Below are 17,492 nucleotides of genomic sequence, written 5' to 3'. Positions count from 1 at the left end.
AATGCAATATGTGCAATAAGTCTAAAAAATAATCATATATATTTGATTTGTTTCATGTAGTTCGACGTAATTGAATTGTTCTTAATAAAAATGCAACAGATGCTAAACTGTTTTATGGATTGCAAATTAAATATTTTTTAAATGTGGGTTTTTATTAATATACATATGGCTGTAACAACACAGAATAATTTTTTTTTATTATTTATAATTGACAAATAAAAATTAGCACTAGCAGCTAGATTCTCTCCTATCAATACACTGGACAGGACAGTTTGGGGAAAAAAAAAAAAAAAGAAAAGAAAAGAAAAAATGTCTGGGGCACAGAAGTACCTGTTGTTCCAGATACTGCGAAAGAGCTCGAGTGCTTCTCGTAGTCTGTTTGTGTTGTTGTCTTCTCTGATAACCATGTTGTAGCTGCTACTTGCCACCACGAAGATTATCGCAGTGACATCTGGAAAGTATGACATCACTAATCATGCAAAGTAGACTTTTAAAGGCAGCTTTCAGAATTGAGCAAATTACAAAGAAAAAATTTTTTTGCTATCAAAAATGAAACATACCGTTAAAGCACTGGATCCATTTTCGCCTTTCATCTCTTTGACCTCCAACATCAAACATACTAAGAGAGAAAAATACAATAAAAATAAAGCTCAATAAAAAATAAAAAAATAACCAGGCCCTAAATTAATGCATTCTCTCTAAAAACAAGAAAATGGTGCCCTCTAGTGGAGCATATGCCACTTAAAATTTTTTTTTTGGATCAGTTTTAATTTAAATTAAAGTAGAAAACATGATTTTGTGCCTAATCATGGTGCGATAATTTATTTTGAAGCAAATAAAAATAATAAATTTAGAAGAAATTTTCACTACATGACATTTTGTTTACTCGTTTTGTAGCAACAGGAAACCGACTTACTGAAAGTTAACTTTGTCTACTTGAAACCGTGTTTCAAAAATCCCTGATGTCAAAACTCTGCAGCGCAGCAAGTCCTGGAACAAGAAACAAACAATGTAAATACGAAGCAACCAAGTAAATATGTGATGACTAAGCACAAGACAAGTGACAACATCACAGCAGATACTGCAAAAGATCTTATCTCTGCAGTCATGCTTAGTTACAGGCTAAAAGGAAATTGAGCTCTTGTAAAGTTTGTAAAATGAAAGTGTACCTGATCTGTTGGTGTGTAGTCACTTTGTCTTACAGCATCAATTCGGTCAAGGAAGCTATGAAGAAAAAACAATGTACATGGGCAATTAAACACTTATTAAAACCTCCTGGAACAGTTTGTACAGTCCTAGCACCTACCCATAAATATGAGACACACATTCATATTGAGCACAGTAGCATAGACTCAATAATTAAGGAAATGTCATGGAACAGCCATACTTCCTCAAAAGAAGAATTAATAGATTTCTAGTGTATAAATATAGAGAAATCTAACTTATTATATTTCATGTAACTAAAAGCCTGAAAAACAAATGACCCTAAAAAAACAAATCTCCAACCATCTTTGCAAAACCTGTCTGCAAAACCAGTGCATCCAGGTCAACTCTCCATGGTGCCTTAGAACTGCTAACATGTCTATTACTCAACTGAAAGATTAATCCGCTGATATAAATTACATGTCGACGACACTAATCCCCATTACCAACATTTTAATGCAATCAGAAATGGGATGTTGTATGAACCTTCCCCACCCAATAATAAAAGGGGACTCAATGGGTCCCGAATGCAAGCTCTATCTTTGACTCTCATGTTTGTGGGGGAAGGCCGTCTCATACGAAGCTCATAGGACAAAGTTTGCTAACATTCACATGGCTCTGTGCAAATTTACCATTTACCATGTCCATTTATTTATTGTCAATAATGTGGCCATAACTGCTTTATGCTGGTCGAAATTCATGCTGATTTTAATGACAAATTTGTTTATATTTTGAAAAACAAAACCATCTGTGGGCAGGAATGGATGAGATTAGTCAATGAGCTAGAGTTTCCACAGGTGTAGGTTTGCCGATGGTGTCTGTAAGAATGGGTGACTGGTCAAATATTCTGCTTAAGTGGCCAAGACTAGTCAATAGTGTTTCTGTGGAAAACACTGTTCACAAGTGGGATTGATAAGTGTGAGTAAGGAAAAATTGCTATGTCTGTGAGACTGGTCAGACCGCTCTGCAGCAGCAAGATGAATTGTTATTGACCTGAGAAACTGGGTGGTAGTGGTTAAGTGTGTCTGAGGGAGAGGGCAGAATAGGCTTTATCTGTATCTGAGGAAGTGGGCATGGGTGTCTGCGTGAGTGGGCGTGGCTAGTGAAGCGTGCCTGAGAGAGTGGGCGGGACTGGTGTGTGCAAAAGTTAGCAGGATTGGTCTTGAGATTTTGCAGCAATGGGTAAATGAGCATGAGTGGCCAGATTTGATTCTGGGGATCAGGTTTAAAAAGCAGTGCTCCACACATATTATTCCACCCCGCAGAAAAACAAATCTTTAACCAACTAACTAAATCCCTCCAGTTAAGAGAGACTGTTCTAACATTTCTATAATCATACACACACCCAATTCAATATCAACAAACCTCTGCAGGGACACAATGATGACTCATACTGGGACATTTTACTAGCTTGCAAATAGACTGTAACTGTCTTTCAAGCTGAAACAGTCACATTTATATCACATTTATTTATATCATTTCCCAAGCTGATCATCTGGCCAGAATTGATCAAAGTGGACATAAACATATTCCCATCCATTTTAGATTTGTCCTCATTAAATTAATTTTTTTTTATGACTGGTCCAGGTTTCTGGAAAATGTAATCATTTTGTTAGGAACCGTCTGTAATTGGTACTCAGCAATGTAGTCGAGTGTAGAGTAATTGCACGCATGAGATCAAATGCTGAAGTTTCCACTGTTGCACCATCCCCTTGACAAATTTTACTCTAATAAATTTAATCTGTGTCTAAGATTAATTTGTTCATTCCAGTCTCTCTCTTTTACACACACACACACACACACACACACACACACACACACACACACACACACACACGCACACGCACAATGTACCTTAGCTTCGCTTCCTGACCTTCCTTTGTTTACAGCACATTGCCAGGATACTCACTTTGATTTGACTGCACGCACACACACGTGGCCACTCAAACAGTTTGTGCTCTGCAGTGCAGTTGCTAAAAATAGACACTGTTTGCTCTGGCTCCATGGCGCTTTTATATAAGCTCTGGGAGGGTGCCATGAAGAGAGGGGATTGGAGATAGAACAACTATACACAACACGGCCACTGGAAAATCCAGCATTGCTTCACTCTCTCTCTCTCTCTCTCTCTCTCTCTCTCTCTCTCTCTCTCTCTCTGTCTCATTTCTGTCTTTGAATTCTTACACACACTCACTGTCTGGCTTTCTCGAAGGCTCACTCGTGTTTAGGAAACCCTGATTAAAGGTTTGCCTAGGAATTAAGATCCTGTGGGACCATGTACATTTGCTCATTTATTTTCAGCAAATGCAGAGTCACTGGATTTAAGGACTGATTTGAACATTTCTATATATAAACAATAATAACCCATATTTACTCGCACAAATAATTAGGAATCGAAATATAGAATAAACCAACTGTTAGGAAAATCACCAACAATTGGGGTTTATTTGCAAATTATTTAACATGTCAAATTTATCCTTTTATAGTTGCATTTAATGTTGCAAAACATCCGCAAACAAGGTAGTTCCTGTTATCTCTTGAGCTATAGAAGTTCTTGTGTAAAAAAAAAATGCAGCTTGTCACATAAGAGCAAAGTCTCCTATCATAAAGACAAAGGCGTAAACCTTTTTTTTTTTTGGTTGGTTGGGGGGAGTGGGTTCAGGACTCTCAAGAGGGGATACCCAATTGATACTGAAGACTCGGTTCATGAATGTTAATTATGAAATACCGAAAATATAATGGAAAATGTATGGTTGAAATTACATGAGCTTCTGCCATGTCCCAGTGACTTACTTGTTATTCTAAACTATTAATTTTGAATAGGAATACATTTAGCCCCCAGTCTTCATTCACATATATCAAACGAAAGGAAAGAGAACTTACTAATGTGCACAGTCTATGAGCTGGTACTCGTTAGACCTCTCGTAGCATGCTTTCACTCCTTCATCATCCCAAAGTTTCTTGGCATGGTCAAAAAACTCCTGTGCAGAAGACATGAGCTATATAAATAAACTGTCAAGTCATGTCTGGTCAGTATTAAACTATATGTATAGTTTACATGAGTGTAGAGAACCGCATATGACCATCTTCATATGGTGATATCGCAGTGAAATACACTAAGCCTTGCTTCCAAGGTTCTGCGTTACCTGGGATGTATCATGCATTATATGCGTTCTGTTCAATTTAATATGTCAGTTTCATCCTGTGAAAACGCAAAGCACTAAAGTATATATAATAAGTGTAAAATATGAGCAATAAAAAATTTTATAAAATAAAATACAAATAAAATAAAGCTCTCGAGATTTGCACGAGAAAAATAAATAATAATTTGCATAAACTTTTTTATACCATAGCACAATTTAATACATTTTCCTTAAACCTGATTGCCAAGCTTTTAGATCATCCTAATGTGCTCTTACCGGTGGGAGGTCATAATCCGACAACGGTGCTACGCTTTTGATGTAATCGATCCTAAACTGGTCCTCCGGGTTGGCGAGAGGGACAGGTGGGATTAAAGTGCTCATTGCAGACACTATGGTCTAAGACACAAATAACAAAATTGAATAATGAGTTGTACTATCATGGAAAAAATAAAACATTAATATGAAATGCTCACTCCTGATTTCTGTCATGCCACAACTTATAACATATATAAACATAAAATAATCCAGCTCTTACCACTATAGCATCCCTCACATTTCTCCGGATGTCTATGATTTTCTGTCTCTTTTCTCTGTTTAAAAACAGAGCAGTTTTAATTGGATTTTTTTCAAAGATACAAAACAGTAAATAAATTAGTATCCTTTTTTTTTTTAAGCCTACTACAACCATAACTCCAAAAAAGTTGGCATGCTGTGTGAAATGTAAATAAAATCTGAATTCATGGATATGCAAATTTTTGTGAACCCATATTTTATTCACGACAGAACATTTCAAATGTTTAAACTAAGAAAATAAGGTACATTTTGAATTTACTGCAAACATCTCAAAAAAGTTGGGACAGGGCCATCCTATCTTTTAACAACAGTCCACATACGCCTGGAAACTGAGGAGACCAGTTGCTGGAGTTTTGAGAGGTGGGAGCTAGTGGTTAAGGCTTTGGACTCTGGATCGGAAGGTCACAAGTTCAAATCCCAGCACCACCAAACTGCTACTGCTTTGCTTTGCAATAAATGTATGAATCTTGTCGCATTCAAGTTTGATACAGGATTCAAGCTTCTGAACAGTCCTCTTCTTTGTCATACTTGTTTCATGATGCGCCAAATATTTTTAATTGGTGAATTGTCTGTACTGCAGGCAGACTCTTCTACAACAGCATAATGTTGTAATAGATGATTTAGCATTGTCTTGCTGAAATATACAAGGCCTTATCTGGAAAAAAAAATACTGGGTGGAAGTTTGTTTTTCTTTTGGATCAAAAGAGACCGAATGTAAGGCACCTCGACTGAGAGCACGTCACGCTGCCTCCCAGAGTAGAGGAAGAGAAGAGAGAGAGAGAGAGAGAGAGAGAGAGAGAGAGAGAGAGAGAGAGAGAGAGAGAGAGAGAGAGAGAGAGAGAGCGAGAGCAAAAGAGAGAAAGAGAAAGAGAGAAAGAGAGAAAAAGCCCAGCCTCTGCACACTGCATAAGCGAGGAGGTAGAGGCACTCACCCGACAAGGCGGCTACCCGTTAATGATCCTTCAGCAGGTTCACCTATGGGAACCTTGTTACGACCTTTGCTTCCTCTAGATAGTCAAGTTTGATCGACTTCATCGAAAAGCCTGGATTGAAAGCATAGTATATACCTTTCAGGGCTGATGGTGTCTTTCCAGATGTGCAAATTGCCTATTCCATAGACACTAATGCACCACCATACCATCGGAGATGCAGGCTTTTGAACAGAGTGCTGATAACTTTTCAGATCACAGAACAGTTTTCCACTTTGCCTCAATCCATTTTAAATGAGCTTTGGCCCAAGGAAGTCAGCAGTGTTTCTGGATTATGTTCACATATGGCTTCTTCTTTGCATGATCAAACTTTAACCTGCATTTGAGGATGGCATTGCAAAGACATGAGATTATTCAGTGTCTTTGCAATTTTATGCTGAGGAACATTATTCTGAAATTGCTCCACACAGTTTTGTTCAGACTGGTGAAACATCTTTACTTCTGAGAGACTCTGCCACTCTGAGATAAACATTTTTATACCCAATCATGTTACTGACTGGTTGCCAATCAACCTAATTAGTGCACTAAGTAACATTTAGCTTTCCAGCTTTTTTTTTTTTGCCCCGTTTCAACTTTTTTGTGACGTGTTGCAGCCATCAAATTCAATTCTACCTGATTTTCTTCCTGAAAAATTTATATTTTCCTCGGATTAAACATGTATGTTTATAGTGAATAAATTATGGTTTTATGAGACATTTTTAGAATTACACAGCATTGTACATTAATATTGGAACACTTGAAACTTGGGTGAAGCTACTATTTACTGATTAGCCTTATTTGTTTTAATTAAATAAAGGCATAATTGCCCTTTCCACAGGTATTCATCTGGCTCACAAGTAAACTACGACAACAACAAAAATTCACATAGATAATGTCATAAAGTGAAACTAAAGTCTGTCCGAATGCAAATATTTTCACGTCCTTTTTCTGGCAGGTAAATTTTTTTTGCATGTCTGGCTCGCTGTTTTTTGTTTTGTTTTTTTTAAAGGGAAAAGCTTAGTTTTCAGGTCACTCCCATGTCACAGCGGGAAAAGGTTACAGATAAACCCTATTAAACGAAAGCTAAATAGAAACCTCAAGTTTAATTATTGTAACAAAACTACACGTTAACAGAAATTCAAACTACTAGTAATAGAATTACTGAATCAGGTGGATGCTAATAATTTAATAATATGATGATATTAGTGACATTCAAATGATTTACTTAAAATATTTGTTCGACTAACTTTCAAATGTCAGAACATTAAAATATACGAAAAAAGATTATATGACAAATAAGAGGAATTTTTTTCCACCCCATGATCATCATTAAATGTATGCAACATTGGAGATGATGCAACATTTTGTTTAATTTGTTTTTGTTTCAATAATGATATATATGAGCGTACAAAGCAGAAACATTTATGTCAATAAAAGTTGACTTACTCTGTGTTAAAACCATTCACATGAAGAATTTTCATCTGTTTCACAATGGTGCTTTTTCCTGATTCTCCAGCTCCTACACCAACAAACAAAGTAGACCATTAGTAAAAAAGAGTGTTTAAAAATCGTTTCATAATTTCAGATCATGGCAGATCATGGATACAGACAATCCTTGTTCTAATTAAAAGCTTTAAGAGACAAAACAAAGAGGCTAAAGGGAATGATGTAAACACAGGAATCGGATATGGGCCAGGTGTTGTGTATATGTAAACAGACGGGGTCCAAAAAAACAAAAAAACAAAAACCAGAATGTTTGAAATGTAATTTACCTAAAACATTTTTAAAAATATTGTGGTTGTGACCTTAAATGTAAATGCAGCCAGACTGATGTGACACTTTATTTTGTGATTCATGATCAATATTGGGACAGGAAACAAAAATCATTGCATGACAGCGATGATAGATTCAGAATGAACAGGAGTTGGGTTGTAGCTCGCAGTTTAATGACCAGTTATTGAATATGTTCAGGATGTTGCGTAGTAGACCAGGGAAAACCTGAATTGTTTGGAAAATTCACCTGGAACATCTGGAATTTCAGTATAACCAAGCAGATGCATGATTACTGTCCTTGTTCTTGATTAATACAATGTCAATATGCATGTCTTCTCCAAAAGTGTTTTTGTTATACAGTTACTGGGACATTTTCAGTCACACACTGACACTAACAGGGGCTGGGCTGGGACCTACAGAAACCACCAGCAACTACACGCTTATGACCAGCAACGGTTATTTTAGCGCTTTTTTAGCGCAGCGTTTATAGGGATACTTTCAATAATGACGGATGAATAAACCCGTTATAAACACATCAACGCTGTTTAAACCCCGTTTCTCATTACAGTTAAGTCTTGTACCACACTGTACAACCTTCCCCTCCTATGCTACTGTTTACTGTCGTCCATTAGCTTGTGTTAACACCCCCACCCCTCCCCCCTTCCTTTCCGCTATGGTATCGCCCACATTCATAAACGACCAAACATCCGGAAAAGGGGTGTTTTCGCGACAACGTAATCCTTCGCCTAATTGCGCACTAGGAAAATATTTTTTTTCCCTTTATCAGTCGCTCCATAGACAATTCACAGAGAGAATGTGCAAATATTTAACTCCATATCATTCTTATGGTTCTGTTATGGCACTCAGAGAAAAAAAAGGGAATGAAAATGTGTTCTACATGATTATCTATCGATCTCTCTCTCTTCTGTGTGTGTGTGTGTGTGTGTGTGTGTGTGTGTGTGTGTGTGTGTGTGTGTGTGTGTGTGGAGCTAAGCAGTGCCAAACATTTGAATACAAGGATTCATGTGACAGAATGACAAAATCACAGACTTCTATTTCTGGACTTTTCACATGACTCCAAGAAAAATACTTAATTTTGCTAGTCTCCATGTCAGCCTGTACCACACCACAAACCAGCAAGTCTAGAAAAAAAAACACTGTGTGTCACTTTTACAAAACAAAAATTTTCAGAGATCGGTGCATTGTTGATGAGTTACTGTAAACTCCAAGAACTTGCTTATTTTATTTGTATTTTCTAACACCATAACATATCCCACAACATTTTATCTTCTTATAGCAGACTGGCACATTGCCACATATACTTTTTATCCATTTATAGTTACACTTATTGTTGTGAAACATTGGTGAAATGTTTCCCAAACCAGCATTTCCAACCATCCTCTCTCTCTCTCTCTCTCTCTCTCTCTCTCTCTCTCTCTCTCTCTCTCTCTCTCTCTCTCTCTCTAAATTAATCAGTTTTAAAAAGTTTGTTATATTTTTAGAAAACACAGAGCAAATTTTCCGTCTCTAAAAAATCGGAACAAGGTACAATTAAGTCACCTTCCCTAAATGATAGGGAAAATTCTTTCAACAAATACACGCATTTTGTTTTTAGCGCTTTCTGTGGTACTACAGAGATATAGAATAGTACAATCATCAGAAAATACTCAACAGTTTCTGAACAGAGGAACCAATCAACCGATCAGAAACTTTTGACAGTGCAGCGCTATAATTAGTATGTACAAAGAAGATGTAGACCTAAACTACCATCCGAGATTTTACAAATAATTATCCTGTCAGTATTCGGTTCACTCATTCGTCAATTACCTGCCAAAGTAAAAAAAAAAAAAATCCCCACAGTTGAATTTTGATGATTTATAAAAATGTACATTCTCAACATCACTTCTGTGGAGTACTATCATGGGCTTTCTGTTTTCTTTTTTTTTTTTTTTGTTAATCCTATTGTACTAGCATTCTCCAATCACACCTTTCATTTAATATTACCTTCCTGATGAAATCCTAACTCTTCCTCATTAAGCTTGTCACACGAACCCCAGTCCTGACACGGTCTCATAATACAACGACTAAACAAACAAGGTGTCACAACTATTTCCAAATAAGCATATCTGATCTATTACACATACTGTAAAAATCCAGCTTGTTCCATTTTTTTTTACATTTTGCATAACTTAATAAGGATTCTGATGTGCATTAAGATATTTAATGTGTAAATGAATTCCAAAGAGACGGCTATGATCGGTCTATACTCTGGTGTGTATAGAGAGGCATTTCTTTTAAAACAGGCCCCTTAATTAAATCCTTGGTTTTACAGTCTATTTTATAGCTTATAACTTCTCACACTGTACGAGATAGCCCTAATTAAATTTGCCTAAAAACTAGACTAGACTGTATAGCAACATGCCACATCCATGTCAGATTATAAAGATCCTCTAAAGATTAAGTATGTTCTGCGTAGTTTACATCATTAATCAGCATTATTCGGAAATCAGCTCACGCAGACTCGTGTAAACACAAAGTGAAATTGATGTAACAAGGACATTGTTTTCTGTTTAGCATCATGTTTAGTTTAGGCCTTAACATGACCATTACTGTATTTGAGTTTGGGGTCACCTTATACTCTCCTCATGTTGGTGACTTTTAGGTTCATTAAAAAATTGTGACTTTTGACGGTGTGAAAAATTTGTCGTTAACTGTCTTTTTTTTTCCGCAGTCGCACTCACTCACCTGACACTATGTGTTCTTAGACCACTGACCTCAACGTCATTTATGCAATTTATGACAGGAAGATCAAGCCACGATTCATAAATGCTGCACCCTGGTCATGGTGAGATTTAATTAAATGAATCAATTGAAAATATAACTTTAATTTTTTTAAGTAAATGCTGTATTGATGTGGATAAAATGGCTCTTTCAACAAGATATATGTACTTAACAATTAATTAAAATGAGTTATACCAACAAAAAAAAATATAATTGTGTGATCCAGTTATCAGTATTTCATGATAATTCTTTGCCCTATGCAGTAAAGTAACTCCTGAAACAATGTTCAACCCTAGTGAATGATAAAACCTAGTAGCAGGGGAAGCAAAGTTCAGTTCTGCAGATACGCTGCAAAACTGCAAAGTGGGAGCGAATACTTGACTGAACTGGATGTATAGATTTCTCTGCTAGGCTTTTTTTTTTTTTGTAAACTAACAGCATCTTGTGTCGTAGATGGAAAAGTCTACTTATTACACAGCCACAAATTAAATATGTTTATATTTAGTTTCTTTTGTGACCCATTATTTAACAGTGATACCAAATTAATGAGAAATCCAGCAAAAAAATAAAGGATACCTCAGTGCAAATGGACAAGTCCCAGAATGCAATGCAGCTACAGAACCCAGCTAGAGAGCGATCTTTGAGATGACGAGTATAAACACATTGAAGTCAGTATTAGCAGGAAAGCTTTGGAAGTGGAAGGTCTTAAACATAGTGTACAGATGAGGAAGTGAGAGGACTAGACAGACTACATCAATATTCCACTGCTGCAATTTTAGAATAATTGTCTGAACAATATTTACGAAATTGCTAAAACCATATAAAACAGTCACATTTCTTTCCTCAAATCCCTGCTTTAAGCTAACCATTGGGAATGTCTATTCACAAAGATTCAAAATCATCTTGTATCTGCATCATTCTTAACTATACACCTTGATGCTGTGTTTCTGGCTATTCATTCGAGGTGTGGAAAACCACAACACATCCAAGTTTAGTTTAATATCAACACCTTTTTTCAGAAAGGTGGACTTGGGTCATACAGGTTTTAGCAAACCTGAAATAAAAGTTAGCTCAATCTAATTATAATGATTTTGCTTTGCTCGTGTCAAAACATATTCCCTGGCTGTATTTTATTATCTGTATCACTGATGTGCTAGCTTTAAGGAACTCTACACCTGAAATCAGCATACATTATTAAAAAACCTAATGTTAATACAATATTTAATCTCGTCTAGTATGATTTAAGGTCTATGAATAACCAAACACAAATAAGACACTTCTTTAAAAAATTTGTATCACTTTATTGTGGCATTGTACATTGTACTTTTTAAATACTTTATTCTAAAAAAGCTTAAATTGGAGGAACTAGGGTAGTTGGTATTCTGTAGGAATACATAAATAATCAAATATTCATGATTCTGATGAATGATTGTTACAGCAAGAAACCACGTTCTTGCATTTGCACTATTATAACTTTGTACAATGTCAATTTATGTCTTGTGTCTTTGTTTATATTTTCTTATATACTTAATCTATGCCATAGACTACTTCGAGGATTCACAGAGTAAGAATATCATTTTATGGTGTAACAATGTTTTCTGTACATATTATAATAAACTCTTGACCATTAAGTGTGTTATACTTTAGATGATTTTGTTATATATTTATTGATGTTATAGTGTATATGCTCAGGCACATACTTTTCCGTCAAATAGAAGATAGTAGACATGAAGTGTGATTTTATTTTGATTGTATTTAACAGACATATCAAAACTAGCAGGAGAAAAATACTGCAAATGATGTATTATGTATCTCTCAATTCAAAGTAAATGATATAGGATTTAACTCAAACACCTAAAGTAACATGTCAAAGGTTTATATATATATATATATATATATATATATATATATATATATATATATATATATATATATATATATATATATATATATATATATATATATGTATATATATATATATTTAATCAAAGTTTAATATTAAACAATGTAATAATACAACTTAAATTGAAAAACCAGTTGTGTTAAAATACTTTTACGACTTGTTTGTTTCCGGCTTTGCTAGCAATGTGACGTCGGCGGTCACGTGACCAATATCATTACGGTGTCACTATTAGGGTTTTAGGAACAGTATAAACTTGTTATAGTTCAATTAGATAATGATGATGATGATTTTTGTGAGCATCAAAAAAAAGTTTCCTTTGGTCAGGCTGAGAGAGGATGTGTGTGTATGTTGCGTAATGGTTTAATCAAGAATGAAAGATAGAAAGAAGGAAAGAAGGTCAGCTGCTAGCAGGATCAGATGTGAGAATATGAGCTATATAATACATACGTACAGACATTTTATATATATATATATATATATATATATATATATATATATATATATATATATATATATATATATATATAGAGAGAGAGAGAGAGAGAGAGAGAGAGAGAGAGAGAGAGAGAGAGAGAGAGAGAGAGAAATACATTAGAAATGTAATAATCTTACCTAATAAAAGCAGTCGGTGTGTTTGTTTGTATTCCTTTTTCAGTTCTTTAAGGACGCGGTCAATATTTTTACTGACTTTCCGCGCCTCCTTCTCGGCCTCCTTTTCCTCCACCACCAGTTTGTCCCAGTTTTTCGCTTTCTGGCTGGATGTAGGGAGGAGGTGTAGTCTCCGGCTGCGGTCCTTGCCGGTTCCCGTGGCCTTGCCTCCGCCGTTCTGGATAAGTGCTCCATCCGCGGTGGCGTCTCCGCCGAGCCTGCGCTCCCCGATGGGGATTTTGCCGGCGTCCCACTGGTGCGTCTGGCCGCCGCTTAATGGAGCCGAAGAAGCCTTGCTGCCGCTGCTGCCGTTCCCTCCGGACTCTCCGCGCTGAGATTCCCCAACACGCGACGGAATGATCAGATCCGGCGGCTGCTCCGTGTCCGAATTCGCGTTGGAAATGGTTCCGCTCAGATCCCCGAATAACCGGGGACGCAGACTATAACACAGCCCCATGTTACACCAAGTGGCCTAATAATAATAATGATAACAGTAGTAATGATAATAACAATAATCCATAAAAAGACGAAAAAGGCATGAGACGGATGAACCAAATGAGCACATCCTCAAACCATCAAAGCACTAACCCTGTCCTACATCCATATCTAAAGCCCAGCAGATGATCTCCTCACATTTCTGCCTGTCATTTTGTGTTTCTCCAGTTCAACCTACGCTTTAAGTCAGTAGATCACCTGATGCCTTTGCGGACACTGCAGGTCCACGTTACCGTAAATCACCGAAAAGCGCACCCAGCAAAGTGAACAAAGCAGCCCAGTTTGTTCTACAGCACAGCTTCCCACATCTGCTCTGGCACACAGCTTTCCACATCTGCTCTGGCACACAGCTTTCCACATCTGCTCTGGAACCAGGCCCCCTGCCCCAACACATTCACTTCACGTCAATAATCATTAGATCCATCAGGTGTGTAAGGAGCGAACACTCAAATAAACGTGCATGGTTGTGATGGTTGATATATTTACTGAAATGCAATTCTTTTCCAAATAAGAATGACAAGCACAAGCTATCAGATTATTACCTCTATTAAACATACAATATTTCATAATTATAAGATAAGTGAGGAATAAAACACAACAGAACACAATGTTTCAGGCAAATCATCAGTGACACGGTGGTGTGATGAGTAAGCAGTATAACTCTTACCACCCTCAGGAAGATTATTTTCTAATAACAGGACATCCTGGACTGTTTTATTCCTCTTAAACCACAATAATTTGTGAGCCATCACGCACAATTTTTAGCTATAATAAAATAATAATAACAATGGGGTTATATAAGGTTTCCTTGCTATTAAGGACTCTATCAGGTAGAGACAAACCAGGATAAAGAATTCTCTTTAGAAAAGAAAGAAAGAAGTATTACAAAGTGCAATGAGATCAGGATTTCTTAAAAAAACTCAATCATTTTTGTTGATATATTCAGCATAAATAGATCTGATAATGGACAGAAAGCTCAGATAAAGGGGTAAAAATAGGATGTTAACAATTGAATAACAATATCCACTGCATAAAAAAAAACAGAAAAAAAATTGCATGTTCTTACAGAAATTTTTATTTAACGTGTAAAATGTTAATGAATAGTGGAAGAAAAGATATGAAGGAATAAAAAAATAATAATTTAAGGTTTACAATAAAATTGAAACAAATTCCGCTTTTTCAAATTCTTTTTTTTTTTTATATTCAAAACCTACAATCTCTTTGTAGAAAGATTTTAGCATTTATTACGATGTTAATATGGCATCATCATATTCCTCGGTCCTCACCAACAAACATGGTCGAAACAAGCAGGTTGTTGTTCTAGGTTGTTTTCTTCTTCCTTTTTTTTTCAGCTTGTTCATGAGTTTTTCTTGCTTGGCCAGAGGAACCCCAGTCCCAATCTCAAAACCATGAATAAACTGCAGAAAGGGAGAATAAAAATACTGATTGAAATCAAACAAAACAAGTTTTTCACAAAATGCTGACTGTGCTACTTTCCACAGCTTAATTCTTAACATTGCAGTGTAATTGGGAATTACCTTGCTGCTGTCATCAACCCAGCAGGCATTATTTTCCATGAACTCAGAAATCGCACTCCCATTACAGCCGCTAGCGTACCGTACGTTCCTAGCGATGGTAAATGCAGTACATTTATAACAATACGATTTTTCTTCATGAACATAGCCAAGCAAAGAAAGGAACTCAACAGAAAGGTGTGATTAAATGTTTTATTCCTCCTACACCACAGCAATCTGTCAATGCTGACAGGCCTTCATGTATTATATAAACATCACATTATACTTTTAATATGTTATTCATGACATCGCTTATGTATTCCATTTACATCTATATTTAAAATAAACGAGAGAAAAACGCCTTCCCTTAGTGTTAAACAATGAACTTCACCACATCAACAACTATACAATCAAGTAACACATTCTGACCAATTGCATCCGAGAATTCACACTGTGGTATAAGATACTATATTTAAAATCAACACATTACTGTGTCTTTATTAGTTTACTAGAACTTACCAAAGGCGAGCCAGATGTTTTTTGGATTTTGAGACATCTGGAAAGAGCCGAGCGCTGCCAAAAGCCCAAAGACTAATCCACCTATTAGTGACATGACGCTGCCTGAGAAAACAAAACAAAACAACACATCATACTAAAAATATATATTACTCAAGTATACACCATGACACTTTAAAACATTCTACCTGCTCACTCGCACTAAATAGCACAAGAAACAAATAAACATTTCATTTATTAAACATTTCTTACTATATTACAGCACACGTGTATAAATAATAATAATATATTTCAATATAATATACTGTATCAAACTAAATCTGAAAAGGAATCACTTAACTGTTCCTTTTTTGTTCAAGGACATGTTTATTACTCATTTTAAATTTGGCTTAAAGGATGGAGACTGGGAAGTGATCATAATTAAAGCTCTGGGTTACTGATCGGAAGGTCGAGGATCAAGCCGCAACACCACCAAGCTGTCACTGTTGGGCCCTTGAGCAAGGCCCTTAACCCTCTCTGCGCCAGGCCCGGAGTATCGTGGCTAACTCCTGCGCTCTGACCTCAGGCACTGTATCATGACTGAACGTGCACACTGACCCCTTCTAAAGAATCTGGGATTTTGCAAACAAAGATTTCTTTCTATATACTGGTAATGAGAGTTTTGCTTTTCCAGCTAATTCTGTTAAATGAAACACGAGCAGCTGTGAGCCTGGTGAGGGACAACTGCTTACAGTGTGATATACTGTGTGATACCAAGAGCGAACTTGTCTGAATATTCTCAGTCATCCAGGTGAAATTATCTGGAATTATCTGGAAGTTGAGTCATGGCAACTGGATTTCTATCTGGTTAGATCGAAATGTTTTGCTACTCATCATCAGAGTGAAGCTTCTCGAAAGAGTAGCGAAACGTTTTGATCTAACCAGAGAGAAGTCTAGCTAAGTACATGATAGATAGATAGATAGATAGATAGATAGATAGATAGATAGATAGATAGATAGATAGATAGATAGATAGATAGATAGATAGATAGATAGATAGATCGATCGATCGATCGATCGATCGATCGATCCTTTAGGTTGCCATGCTACACAAAATATTATTTAAAATTTCAGGTGTGTTGTTTTTTGTTGTTGTTGTTGTTTAGTTTTTTCGTTTTAAGCCCTCTTCCTTATTTTCTCTTGTACTGAAAAAAATTCCTGTTTTCTTTTTTTATATATGCAAATGAGAAAAACAAGTAGATAAATATGTAAATTAGACAATGACGTCACTTAGTGAGTTCTAGAGTGCCGTTTGAGCATGCGCTAGTTAATTTTTCCCTTGAAAAGTTTGTAAACAGTGCATGATAACTGGAAAATAAAATACAATAAAATAACGTATATTTTCTAAAACAATTTGCCCGTATCCCTGAGTAAATACCAATGGCAGCTCATTAACAGGTGGGTTGAGAGGAAGTTAGTCGAACATTACCTGCTTTTATGTAACCAAGGATACCTCCTGTTGCTGTCAGTGCAGCGAAAGCGAATCCGAGCAAATCTACAGCCATGCCAAAGTGCAAAAAAACTTAATTTAAACTGCAGTGTACAAAATTAAAATCGCCCAGAATACAATTCTTCCGGCTCTGAATTGCACCATAAATACGGAAAGCAAGGTAAACCTGAAAAGGTAAAGACCAAAACTACCCGGATGGACTCGTCTCCAGGCGACACTCCATTAGGAGAAGCAACGAGGACCATTCAAAATAAAAGTCGGACAGTCCGCTAGACTTAGTTAACAGGCTATATACAGCATATTTAATAAATTATATGATACATTTATTTCATTTTACGTGGCTTATATAAAGCATTCAATGATGTTAAAGCTACAAAAAAACCCCAGGAATATGTGATTTCGAAGTAAAACGGTTTAAGCAGCGACCTCATAAAAACAGTTTCGTGTGGCTGAGAAACCCCATTTGGGAAATTGTGATACACTACATGA

The 17,492-nt window shown here is 36.2% G+C and overlaps 2 protein-coding genes across 2 annotated transcripts in view; both read right to left on the bottom strand.

The window, feature by feature from the left end:
* gnal2 (guanine nucleotide binding protein (G protein), alpha activating activity polypeptide, olfactory type 2) overlaps positions 1-13,746 on the bottom strand; it is a 19,133-nt gene extending 5,387 nt beyond the window's left edge. Inside the window, exons 1-9 of the mRNA XM_083526959.1 lie at positions 12,954-13,746; positions 7,331-7,403; positions 4,879-4,933; positions 4,620-4,739; positions 4,084-4,181; positions 1,170-1,224; positions 917-990; positions 561-619; positions 331-451 (exon numbers count right to left, since the gene is read on the bottom strand). Of these exons, the coding sequence (XP_083383085.1) occupies positions 331-451; positions 561-619; positions 917-990; positions 1,170-1,224; positions 4,084-4,181; positions 4,620-4,739; positions 4,879-4,933; positions 7,331-7,403; positions 12,954-13,446 (1,148 nt within the window). The 5' untranslated portion in view covers positions 13,447-13,746. The remainder of the gene's footprint in view (positions 1-330; positions 452-560; positions 620-916; positions 991-1,169; positions 1,225-4,083; positions 4,182-4,619; positions 4,740-4,878; positions 4,934-7,330; positions 7,404-12,953) is intronic.
* A 797-nt stretch (positions 13,747-14,543) lies between these two features.
* On the bottom strand, positions 14,544-17,250 carry tmem14cb (transmembrane protein 14Cb). Its single transcript, XM_083532121.1, has 4 exons — positions 16,983-17,250; positions 15,518-15,619; positions 15,023-15,110; positions 14,544-14,902 (listed from the first exon to the last, which is right to left on the bottom strand). Exons 1-4 carry the CDS (start codon positions 17,056-17,058, stop codon positions 14,842-14,844), a joined length of 327 nt encoding a protein of 108 aa, XP_083388247.1. The 5' UTR covers positions 17,059-17,250; the 3' UTR covers positions 14,544-14,841.
* Positions 17,251-17,492: the final 242 nt, after the last annotated feature.

The sequence above is a fragment of the Silurus aristotelis genome (assembly GCF_946808225.1).
Source record: "Silurus aristotelis genome assembly, chromosome: 1".
NCBI classification, from domain to species: Eukaryota; Metazoa; Chordata; class Actinopteri; order Siluriformes; family Siluridae; genus Silurus; species Silurus aristotelis.
The sequence above is the reverse complement of the archived record's forward strand: the minus strand, read 5'-3'. Positions and strand labels throughout refer to the sequence as shown.